The sequence below is a fragment of the Mus caroli genome, chromosome 4 (genome assembly GCF_900094665.2).
Source record: "Mus caroli chromosome 4, CAROLI_EIJ_v1.1, whole genome shotgun sequence".
In the NCBI taxonomy this organism is placed as follows: Eukaryota; Metazoa; Chordata; class Mammalia; order Rodentia; family Muridae; genus Mus; species Mus caroli.
This window is the reverse complement of record NC_034573.1, coordinates 52,895,362-52,908,185: the sequence shown is the minus strand read 5'-3', so window position 1 is coordinate 52,908,185 and position 12,824 is coordinate 52,895,362. Positions and strand designations below refer to the sequence as shown.

The following is a 12,824-nucleotide window of genomic DNA, read 5'->3' as shown; positions in this document are numbered from 1 at the left end:
AAAAAAAAAAAAAAAAAAAGTGGAAGCAAACATTTTTTAAAGGCTGGAGATTTAGCTCAGAAGTTAGTTAAGAGCCCTGGTTGCTTATGCAGAGGACCTAGGTTCAGTTTCCAGGCCATAAGTGGTGGCCCATAACTGGTTGTGGGTATCAGGCATACACTTGATGCACATATGTACAGTCAGGCAAATATATATATATATATATATATATATATATATATATGATAGAAAATGAATCTTTTTTATAATGGATTGGTTTACAGTAGGCCCTTATAAGAGCTTATTTCTTTTTAATATTTAAAAAAAAAAAACAGATTGCTATAAATCTCCTTTAATTTGGTCTGTTGTAGCCTGTTGCTTTAGGCTAGCCCAAAATAGTGTCATATCTCCTGCTTCCATAAAACCATTGTGCATATTCTAGTTGTAGAATTATTGTGTAGCTTTTTTTTTTATTTTTTTTTGTGTAGCTTCTTTAATAATTTGAGAGACATAAGGGAAATTTCATTGTACAAATGAGTTTTTACATTCAATTATTTTTAAAAGATTTTATTACTTATTTTTGGAACTTTTGCGAGTTTCATACATGGATTGATCATTAGATCTTATGTGAAATGTGATAGATATATATGCATCTGCGTTTTTGTTGTTTGTTTTTTGAGACAGGTTTTTCTTTGTAGCCTGGGCTGATATGGAACTTGCTCTGTAGGCCAGGCTGGCCTCAAACTCAGCTATCTCCCTGCGTCTGCCTCCCAAGCACTAGGATTAAAGACAAGGGCTACCACCACTTGGCCAAATCTGTGTTTTGAAGAAACCTTCAACACTTATTTCTGAGCCCTAGGAACATTAGCTAAAATCACGTGGCCAACTAGAGGGTGGTGGATAAGATTGTAAGGTAGTAAGTATATGTTCAAAAAGATTGCTCCATACGATTTGGAGCAAATAAGAGTAAGTGGATATGGAATGTAGCAAATTCTTGGTATCTTAAAGTAATGCTATACTTGATTTCTCATTGTGGGTTGAAGTTTTAAATCTTTGTGGGGAGTGGGTGTGGCAGCAGTCCCAAAGGCGCCAGGGACTGCAGCTAAGTCGTATGACTTGCACCTGACTTCCTCATATAAACCACAAACATCGTGAGAGCTGCGCAGGTGTACCAGGTTACTGGCGAAGCCATTTTGGTGGAGATATGCCCCTGCTGCCCTGATTAGCTGAAGCTGCGTACCTGGTGAGGTGATGTGGCCTGCTGTGAGTGGATGGGAACTGATAGTATATAAAAGTGAGAGGCCCAGGGCTTGGGGTCTTTCGCCTACACAGTCAATGCTCTCCCAATAAACGTGTGCAGAAGGATCCTATTGTGGTGTCTTTCTTGCTGGCGAGTCAGGGGTCCCACAAATCTTAAAGGAATTATGACCATAATCTTAAATTGGGAAACCTGTAAGTAATTAAAAGTATCTCACATGTATAATTTAAAAGTCACAAGCAGAGATTTTTTTTTTAAATGTGATATTACCCAGTCCTGTCCCCTTCCCCCATCCTCCATCAGGGTTTTTGACTGGTTTGTTATAAAGTAGGGCCTTACTATGTTCTGTACCAGGCTGTCCTGTAACTCGGAGGCTCAATCATTGCTCGGACTAAAGGTGTACACCACCACACTCATACTTGGACTTTTGTTTTTAACCTCTTTGTTTGTCTTTATTGAATGAAATTCTAGCATTTCTTTTGTGTACTCTAGCAGTTTAGCCCAAGGTTTTACAAAACCAAATTTAAGTTATAGCACCTAAGAATATTCATTTGTAGTGGTGATGTAAAGATTTATTTTTATTTTTAAGCATTTGAAGAAATAGAAGTTAAAAAACACACATAAAACATAACAAAATAATTTAATCTCCTGGCAGTTTCTCAGTTGGAAACTTTTATTGAACCCAGTTTTTCAAATTAATTTTATCCTCTAGGGAACAATGTCAAGTATGCTGAGAAAACACAAGTTTAGACCAATATGGAATGATTCTTAACCATCTTCTTGTGTTTATTGCAGGCCTTTTTAGAAATGGCTTCTGAAGAAGCTGCTGTTACTATGATAAATTATTACACTCCTGTTACTCCTCATCTTCGAAGTCAGCCTGTTTATATCCAGTATTCCAATCACCGAGAACTTAAGACTGACAATCTGCCTAATCAGGCTGTAAGTATTATAGGTACCTGTAAGAATAATTATACAATTAATATAATTAATTATACAAATATGTGGTATTATAATTTAAAATTAACTTTCTATACTTCAGAGAAGAACCACTATATATTTTTCTTCCTTTTATTTTAGTACACTTTATGAGGATTTCATATGTATATGTAATTTGTTCTTAAATGCTTAAAATTAAAAATAGTTTGGTTTGGAAACTTTGGAAGTTGTAGTGTTAGAAATGACACGGGGCTGTGCATGGGTAACATTCTTGTGATTCTAGAAGGAGGACACTGAACTACTCAGGGAAACTTTCTCAAGAAAAGCAAGAAGTAACCCTTCTCCCCCCAAAACCAAACCTGTTTTCATAATTAAGATAAAATCGTGTACCTCCTAAAGGGAGAAATATGAAAGAAGTGCTGGAAATAGCTGGATTTACACTTGCTTTGGGAGAAGTCAAAAGCCTTGAGTTTGCCTTCCAGGGTCCTTTGTGTGTGTTTGTTAAGAATTCTCCCAGTAACTGCATCCCTAGCCAGGAGTAGTTCTCTGTTGAGAGGTTAGGGAGGCAGTTTAAGATGTCAAGAATTGCTCAGAATTTTCCTTTAAATGAGTTTTGACTCCTCAAGTGAATGTGGAATAGCCTAACAGCATAATGCTTTTATTTCTGGTTTTTATTTTGATATGGTTCATGATGAGTCTTTCGTATCTTTCCGGGTTCATTTTAAGTGGTTAAATAGAAATTTGATTTAACATGGAAAAAAAAAACCTTGTCTACAAAGCAAGTGTATTTTTTAAAAGTGTGTGTGTCTGTTTGTATGTCTGCCTATTATATGCATGGGTGTTTTGTCTGCATGAATGACTGTGTAAAGGTGCCAGATGCCCTAGAACTGGAGTTATAGACAGTGTAAGCTGTCATGTGGGGACTGTGAATTGAACCCAGGTCCTCTAGAAGAGCAGCTCAGTGTTCTTTACCACTGAGACATATCTCCAGCAATGTGTACTTTATTTTTTAAATATCTTTTAAAATTGAATATAATTATTTCTGGTACTGGATAACCAATCTGAATACTTACCTCCAGGGAAGGCCAATTCTCCCTTGCTCAGCTGTTATTAATTGGTGGCTCTTTGTTTAAGAGTAGAGACATGTGAGGTTTCTCTCTACCAGTTTAGCATGTTTATCTATGGGTGTTGCTCTTGTTTAGGCAACCATATGTTGAGGTGTAGGTCTCATGGATGTGGCTTCCCTGTCATTTCTAGGAGATACAGTCTCAACAGACTTCCTGTTTCTGGCTTTCAGTTTCTTCCCCCTCCTCCTATGATGTTCTTGAGCCTTGGATGCAGGAGTTGTAGATGTATATCATTTGTGCTGGGCCCCTGACCCAGTTGGTCTCTGAGTTTTGATGAGGTATGGTTTTCTGTAATGGTCTCCATCGGGTACAAAGTGATGCTTCTTTGATGAGAGGTGGTCTGTGGGTAAAGGATAAGTATTTAGGTTAAAAGTATTGATGAGATCAGGAACTCAAGGCCCATACCTAAACATAATAAAAGTAATATACAGCAAACCAATAGCCAACATCAAACTAAATGGAGAGAAACGTGAAGCGATCTCACTAAAATCAGGGACAAGACAAGGCTGCCCTCTCTCCTCCTATCTATTCAATATAGTACTTGAAGTTCTAGCCAAGCAATTAGACAACAAAAGGAGATCAAAGGGATACAAATGGGGAAAGAGGAAGGCAAGATATCACTAGTTTCAGATAATATGATAGTATATATAACCAACCCTTAAAATTCTACCAGAGAACTCCTACAGCTGATAAACAACTTCAGCAAAGTGACTTGATATAAAATTAACTACAACAAATCAGTAATCTTCCTCTACTCAAAGAATAAATGGGCTGAGAAAGAAACTAGGGAAATGATGTCCTTCGCAATAGTCACAAATAATATAAAATATCTTGGTGTGACTCAAACCAAACAAGTGAAAGATCTGTATGACAAGAACTTCAAGTCTCTGAAGAAAGAAATCAAAGAAGACCTCAGATGGAAAGATCTCCCATACTCATGGATCATCAGGATTAACATAGTAAAAATGGCCATCTTACCGAAAGCAATCTATAGATTCAGGGCAATCCCTATCAAAATTTCAACTCAATTCTTCCCAGAGATAGAAAGAGCAATTCTCAAATTCATCTGGAGTAACAAAAACCCCAGGATATTGAAAACTGTGATCAACAATAAAAGAACTTCTGGGGGAATCACCATCCCTGACCTCAAGCTCTACTACTGGGCAGTAGTGATAAAAAGTGCATGGTATTAGTACAGAGACAAGCAGGTAGATCAACAGAATAGAATTGAAGACCCAGACACCAATGGTCACTTGGTCTTTGACAAAGAAGCCAAAACCACCCAGTGGAAAAAAAAAGGCAGCATTTTCAACAAATAGTGCTGGTTCAACTGGCAGTTAGCATGTAGAAGAATGAAAAACCCATCAATTCTTATCTCCTTGTGCAAAGCTCAAGTCCAAGTGGATCAAGGACCTCCACATAAAACCAGATACACTGAATCTAATAGAAGAGAAAGTGGGGAAGAGCCTTGAACACAGGGGGAAATTTCCTGAACAGGACACCAATGGCTCACGCTCTAAGATCAACAGTAGACAAATGGTATTTTATAAAATTGAAAGCTTCTATGAGGCAAAGGACAAAATGGCAACCCACAGATTGGGAGAAGATCTTTTCCAACCCTATATCCAATAGAGGACTAATATCTAAAATAGACAAAGAACTCAAGAAGTTAGATTCCAGAGAACCAAATAACCCTATTATAAAATGGGGAACAGAGCTAAACAAAGAATCCTAAACTGGAGAATCCTGAATGTGTAAAAAGCACTTAAAGAAATGTTCAACATCCTTAGTCATCAGGGAAATGCAGATCAAAACTTCCCTAAGATTCCACCTCACACCAGTCAGAATGGCTCAGATCACTCAGGTGACAGCAGATGCTGACAAGGATGTGGAGAAAGAGGAACACTCCTCCATTGCTGGTGGGATTGCAAGCTGGTAAATCTCCATTGGAAATCAGTCTGGGTGTTTCTCTGAAAATTGGGCATAGTACTACATGAGGACCCAGCTATACCATTCCTGGGCATATAACCAGAGGATGCTCCAACATATAATAACAAAGACACATGCTCCACTGTGTTTATAGCCACCTTATTTTTAATAGCCAGAAGCTGGAAACAACCCAGAATTCCCTCAACAGAAGAATGGATACAAAAAATATGGTACATTTACACAATGGAGTAGTACTTGCTATTAAAAACAATGACTTCATGAAATTTGCAGGCAAATGGATAGAACTAGAAAATATCATCCTTGGACTGGAGAGATGGCTCAGTGGTTAAGAGCACTGACTGCTCTTCTAGAGGTCCTGAGTTCAATTCCCAGCAACCTCATGGCTCACAACCATCTGTAACCGTATGACAGTGTACTCATATACATTAAATAAATAAACTCTTTAAAAAAATATTATCTTGAGTGAGATAACCCAGACACAAAAGAACACATATGGCATGTACTCACTGATAAGTGGATATTAGCCACAAAGCTCAGAATACCCATGATGCAACCCACAAACCATATGGAGCTTAAGAAGAAGACCAAAGTGTGGATGCTTCAATCTTACATAGAAGAGGGAACAAAATAATGACAGGAGGTAGAGGGAAGGAGGGACCTGGGAGGGAGAGAAAAGAAGGAGGGGGAAGAGGGGCAGGCAGGGTTAGGTGTTAGAAGGGATAGGAGACAAGTACCAGAGGGTCAGAAAATTGAATAGAAATGTGTAGCAGTGGGAGGTAGGGAATTGGGGGTAACCACTAGAAAGTCCCAGATGCCAGGAAAGCAAGAGGCTCCCAGGACCCAACAGGGATGACTTTAGCTGAAATATGCAACAAAGGGGAGATAGAACCTGTAGAAACCACCTCCAGTAGATAGGCATGGCCCCCAGTTGAGGGATGGGGCCACACCCATCTCAAAATTGTTAACCCAAAAATGTTTCTGTCCAAATAAAAGACAGTGTATTAGTTAGGGTTTTACTGCTGTGAACAGACACCATGACCAAGGCAACTCTTATAAGGATAGCATTTAATTGGGGCTGGCTTGCAGGTTTAGAGATTCAGTCCATTATCATCCAGGTGGGAACATGGCAGCATCCAGGCAGGCATAGTGCAGGAGAAGCTGAGAATTCTACCTCTTCATCTGAAGGCTGCTTGCAGAATATTGACTTCCAGGCAGCTAGGATGAGTGCCCTAAAGCCCACACCCACAGTGCCACGCCTACTCCCAACAAGGCCACATCTACTCCAGCAGGGCCACACCTTATTACAATGCCACTCCATGGGCTGAGCATATACAAACCATCACAGACAGGAACAAAAAATGGAAAGGAGACTGAAGGAAAGGCCATCCAAAGACCACCCCCACCTCGGGATCCATCCCATCTGCAGACACCAAACCCTGAAACTATTGCTGATGCCAAGAAGTACTTGCTGACAGGAGCCTGGTATGGCTGTTCCCTGAAAGGTTCTACCAGCACCTGACCAATACACACAGCCAGCCATCGAACTGAGCCCGGGATCCCAATGGAAGAGCTAGGAGGACTGAAGGAGCAAAGGGGCTTGCAACCCCATAGGAAGAACAATATGCAACGTTTTTTTAAATATAAAGAGAATTCTGCATGTATTCTTGCTCTAGGGCAAGATTTCTCCAGCTTTTTTGTTACGTTGAATGTATGGGAACTGCATTTATAAAATTATTAGAACTTTCTACATTAATACAGGAACATTTCCTGTACATAATCCTTGTTTTAGGGCATAATGACATGTTTCATTGGGGGGGGGATCAAATTGAGAGCCTTAAGCATGCTAAGCAGGTACTATGCTATAGCTCGGACTATTAAGAGTTCTTCAATGAAAATTGTTTTTATAGATTACAAATAAGAAACCTGTTCATGGTTAAACATTTAAGCAATTTAGAAAAATATGAGGAAAAATACAGGCATCTGTTTGAACAGAGATAATGAATATTGGTGCTAATAATCTATGAATTCTTCTGTTGTGCTGTATACAGGTGAAATCCTGGTGTGTGAAGTGTTTTTGTTCTTATTCTGTAATATATATTATGGACATTGTTCTGCAGCAAGAGACATGCTTGTGGATTTTTAATGACTACTGTTACTCCTTTGATAGAAGACCTATAGTTAGTCCTGGTTTTTGATAAGCACTGAAATGTTTTTCCTATTTTAAAGGTTTTATAAACAGTACTGCAATAATACATTTTGGCACACATAAAACCTTATCTTACTAGATGAAATTCCTGGGTTCAAGCATATGCATGTTTTAATATCTATCCTGATTAATTTCTGTATTTAATGTCATTAAATACTTTTTAAAACCTTATGTGCGTGTGCTCATGCACAATGTATTCATGTTTGTATGTCTTTTTTTTGGCTTTTCGAGACAGGGTTTCTCTGTGTAGCTCTGGCTGTCCTGGAACTCACTCTGTAGATCAGGCTGGCCTCGAACTCAGAAATCCGCCTGCCTCTGCCCCCCCAAGTGCTGGGATTAAAGGCGTGTGCCACCACCACCCAGCATGTTTGTATGTCTTAAGTGTGGGAATAAATGTGTGACTCTAATGTGTAAAGGTCAGAGGACACCTTTGGGTGTCATTCTTGCTTTCCACCGTGTTTGAGACTATGTTGTTTGACACTGTGAACTCCAGGCTGACCCTTGAGTTTCTGAGGACTCTGTCTTCACCTGAACATGGGCTTAGGAGCATAGGGCTCTGGCGGTACTTGTGCAGCTTTCATGCAGTTCCAGGGACTCAAGTCCTCATGCTTGCATTGCAGCAGATGCTTTTAGCTGATGAGCCATCTCTCCAACTCTCAAAATACACATAACAAATTTGTCTTTAAGTCATCTGTAAGTGTACATTTTAATGGTTGTTAAGGACAATCATTAACTCATCTCTCTTTGGAACTTTTCCCCTGTTGTAAACTGAAATTCCTTGTCTGAAATAACAGCTTTCCATTTCCTCTTTCCTTGGCCTCTGTCAACTGCCATTCCATTATCAGATTATGACTTTGTGTTTGGGTAATTGAAAAATTATTTTTAGATATTGGTAACTTCCTTCAAGATGGTCATATTTCATACCATGTTCCAACATAACATTAAGATAAAAAACCAAAACTTCTAATATTTAAAAAAATGTATTTATAAGTGTATGCATGTATGGATATGGCATGCCTGGTGCCCATGGACATCAGAGGAAAACAGTTGCATGGATGGTTGTGCCACTGTGTGGGTGCTTACAAACCCAACCCAGGCCCTCTCCAAGAGCAACAGGCACTCTTAACAACTCAGCCCTCTCTCCAGCCCCTCTCCCACTAATGATTGCTTCTGGTTTGATATTCAAGTCTTTGTTCTCTTGGATTTGTTTGTTTTATATATGTGATATCTATATGATATATGTGAGATATATTATTATAAAGGTAGCACTTTATTCCTCCTAATGGCAAGAAAAGTTTCTTCTGGTTTATTTAATAACCCATTTATTAAACTACTGATATGAAACATATCCTATTTCATATCATACCCTTTCTGCATGCTTACAATATGCATTTATATATACTTGTTAATAAGTGTATGTTACATTCTGTGTTCATGAATTCTGTTCACTTAGACTGAACTGCAAATCTAGTTTGGACCTGACTTTTCCATCCCATTTCTACTTTAGTGTATACTGTAAATTTATTGCAGAGCAATATATTATCTCTTCAGAATTAACTGATTATAGTTCTTATAGTTATTTTTAAGTCTTGTTTCCTTTTAAAATTTTTGGATTTTTTTGGTAAATTTGGAAATAATTAACATACTCTTCTCTGAATCTTTAGTACCAGAAGTTGTTCTTGTCTGTTTTTCTATTAAAGTTTTTCAGTAGAATTTAAACATTTTTTCATGTAAATCATACAGTTTTCACAGTAGTTTTTTTCCCAAGTATGTTAGTATAAATTGCTAGAACAAAAGATAATTTATTAAAAACTTAGAGATTGGATTATGCCAAAGGGAAACTGTGAGAAATTCCAGTTGCTAGGCAACCACAGTCACCCAAATGGCCTAGTTTATTCTTAGATAGCCTTGATTTCATCCCAACACTTTTTTATTCCAAATCTTACACCAGATATAAGTCAAAATGGAAATTACCTGTGTGTGTGTGTGTGTGTGTGTGTGTGTGTATGCTGCCTCTTTTTCAAAGCCAAGGAATCAGATAGATTCACACACACACCCTTTTTTTTTCCTGAGAATCAAGACACCCCAAAGCAAGCATTTGACTCCCAGCTGTGGACACAGTTGTCAAAGGGTCAAGTCCATATGAAGTAGTTTTACCTTCTTGCTTTGTTGGAGAACTATAGTTGCTAAATATAATTATGTTGTATAGTTCAACATTTGAAACCTTTTTATTTTGGAGTTTTCTTGACCTTGTTGTAGTTTATGAATTTGCAAAAATGACTTTTTAAGACTTTTACCTTTAAAATGTTCTCTAAACAATTATTAAAATGAATACTAAAGACCAGCATATTCACTCTATTCTAGTTTCCATATTCTTTTTTTTTTTTTAAGATTTATTTATTTATATGTAAGTACACTGTAGCTGTCTTCAGACACTCCAGAAGAGGGCGCCAGATCTTGTTACGGATGGTTGTGAGCTACCATGTGGTTGCTGGGATTTGAACTCTGGACCTTCGGAAGAGCAGTCGGGTGCTCTTACCCACTGAGCCATCTCACCAGCCCCCTAGTTTCCATATTCTTGACCTTAGAAATGTATTCTAAGTTGTGTTTTATTTACTAAGGTAGAGACTCACTTGCTGCTCAGGTTAGGCTGAGCTCACTTGGTAGCCCAGGCTGTCCTTCTATTCCTTTCCTCCTTTATCTCTTGTAAGTGCTGGGATCACAAGTCTGTGCCACCGTGCTCCCTGGGTACATTTATGTTTTATAGCAACTATATTTCCCCAATCTAACTTACTAAAGTCCTTGTGCTTGTTTGATCATACTGATTTCCGTTTCCCTTATTAATAGTATAGTCATTCTAGTATTGTTGCCTTAAGTGTCTAAAAATCATCTCCTACAGTAGTAATTTTATTACACCATAATTTTAAGCATCAAATGCATTTTCATCTTCAAACACTGTTTTTCTTAAATGTTTTTGCTTAGTTAAAAATTTCTACTAAGAACTTGGTATCATAGTAGTGCACATTTATAATCCCAGCACTAGAGAGGCTGAGGCGACTACACCATGAAACTCTGCTTCAATACAAAACAAAAATCTCAAAATCTTATAATAATAAAATGTTTACCATATTTTCAGGTCCCTCCCCTTTGTACTTTTATTTTCAAAAGCTCTCTTCTGCCCTTCCTTTCCCTCCTTCTTTCCTCCCTCTCTTCACTCCTTTCTTTGCCTCTGACCCTCCATCCATCCATCCATCTTATAAACTTTTGACCCCATCTTACCCTTTTTAGTACTGGGATTACAGGTGTGCTCCACTGCACCTCACTTTCAAAGCAGAGCTTTACTTTCATGCCAGTTATTTAGAAAGCTTGAGTCAGTGCTTGTTAGCACCAGTGTCATCTATCCTGAATGCTATGTAAGCGAGGAGGACAGTATGTACTATTAATATTAAGTCTCTTATTCTTCTGAAAAAGGGAAAAAGTAAAGAAAGAACAATAACAGCAAGACTAGCAGCAGCAACTACTTGATAGAATTAAAATTAATAGAACGATTATTGACATGAAGTAAAGAAGTGAGAACAAATTTTTTAGTTGCACATGCTTTTGATATTAAATCATTTTAATGTGAGAGGAATGCTCATTATGTTTTTGCCTAGATTCTCCAAACTGTTAAAACCCAATGCCGAAGTAGTGACTGTGTTTAATTATAAAATTCTTACTGTGTCTGATAGCTGTCATATGGGTCGTATTGTTTGTTTTGTTCTTTTGTTTGTTTTATAAGACAGTTTTTTTCTGTGTGTCCCTGGTTGTTGTGGAACTCACTCTGTGGAATAGGCTGGCCTCAAAATCACAGAGATCTCTATGCTGTGATTAAAGGCTTGAGCCACCACTGCTATCACTTGAGACACCCACCTAGCTGTCATATTGAACCGGGTAAAATCCAGGCTTTATCATAGGAATCTGTTGGCTGTAAGATAGCACTAATTAATATCCTATACTCCCTAATTTGTGGAGTGTATAGAATAGTTCACATTTAATTCTAAGCCTGTATCTTTTTTTGATTGGCATCACTCACCTCATACACACCAATTAAAGTTTTAAATTGAAGTCTAAGTTGGTTTTCAAACCTGTAAAATCAGTACCATCCTCATTTCCTAATCTTACTGAGAAGCTCAGAATGAAGTAAATGAGGTAGAATGCCATGTTTAAAGCAAACAAAATGTTCTTTTAATTCACAGACTGTTTTTTAAAGGTGATGTTGCTTTGGGAACTGAACTTTGGGTTGTTTTGTATTATATGATACATAAAAAATACGTTGACAGAAAAGAAGTCATTAGATATGCACTCACTGATAGGTGGATATTAGCCCAGAAACCTAGAATACCCAAGATACAATTTGCAAAACATAAGAAAATCAAGAAGAGGGAAAACTAACGGGTGGATACTTCATTCCTCCTTAGAATAGGGAACAAAATACCCATGAAAGGAGTTACAGAGACAAAGTTTGGAGCTAAGACAAAAGGATGGACCATCCAGAGACTACCCCACCTGGGGATCCATCCCATAATCAGCCACCAAACCCAGACACTATTGCATATGCCAGCAAGATTTTGCTGAAGGGAACCTGGTATAGCTGTCTCGTATGAGGCTATGCCAGTGCCTGGCAAATACAGAAGTGGATGCTCACAGTTATCTTTGGATGGAACACAGGGCCCCCAGTAGAGAAGCTAGAGAAAGCACCCAATAAGCTGAAGGGGTCTGCAACCCTATAGGTGGAACAACAATATGAACTGACCAGTACCCCCCAGAGCACGTGTCTCTAGCTGCATATGTAGCAGAAGATGGCCTAGTCGGCCATCATTGGGAAAAGAGGCCCCTTGGTATTGCAAACTTTATATATGCCCCAGTACAGGGGAATGCCAGGGCCAAGAAGTGGGAGTGGGTGGGTAGGGGAGCAGGGAGGTGGGGAGAGTATAGGGATAGCATTTGAAATGTAAATAAAGAAAATATCTAATAAAAAAATAAGAAAAAAACAATGTGTTGACATAAAACCACTATTAAAGTGTTTATAGACTAACTAATATCATTAAAAGGATCATGTTTTCTTCATCTTGTGTACTAACACTGGAATGGATACAGAGATTAATGTGGCCTGTGCACATGTGCAAATTTGTAAAATGCTTTGTATATTAAAAAAAGATTTTCTCATCCAAGTTGTGGTAGCACACACCTTTAATCCCAGCAATTAGGAGACAGAGGCAGGAGGATCTCTTGTGAGTTCGAGGCCAGCCTAGTCTCTACAGTGAGTTCCAGGGTTCTGTTGCACAGTGAAACCCTGTTTCAAAAGACAAAAAAAAAAAAAAAAAAA

The 12,824-nt window shown here is 38.2% G+C and overlaps 1 protein-coding gene across 3 annotated transcripts in view; it reads left to right on the top strand.

The window, feature by feature from the left end:
- Positions 1-12,824, top strand: part of Ptbp3 (polypyrimidine tract binding protein 3) — a 76,682-nt gene that overhangs the window by 33,728 nt on the left and 30,130 nt on the right. For all 3 annotated transcript variants that reach the window (XM_021159315.2, XM_029475897.1, XM_021159312.2), the window contains one exon: positions 2,033-2,179. In XM_021159315.2, the coding sequence (XP_021014974.1) occupies positions 2,033-2,179 (147 nt within the window). The remainder of the gene's footprint in view (positions 1-2,032; positions 2,180-12,824) is intronic.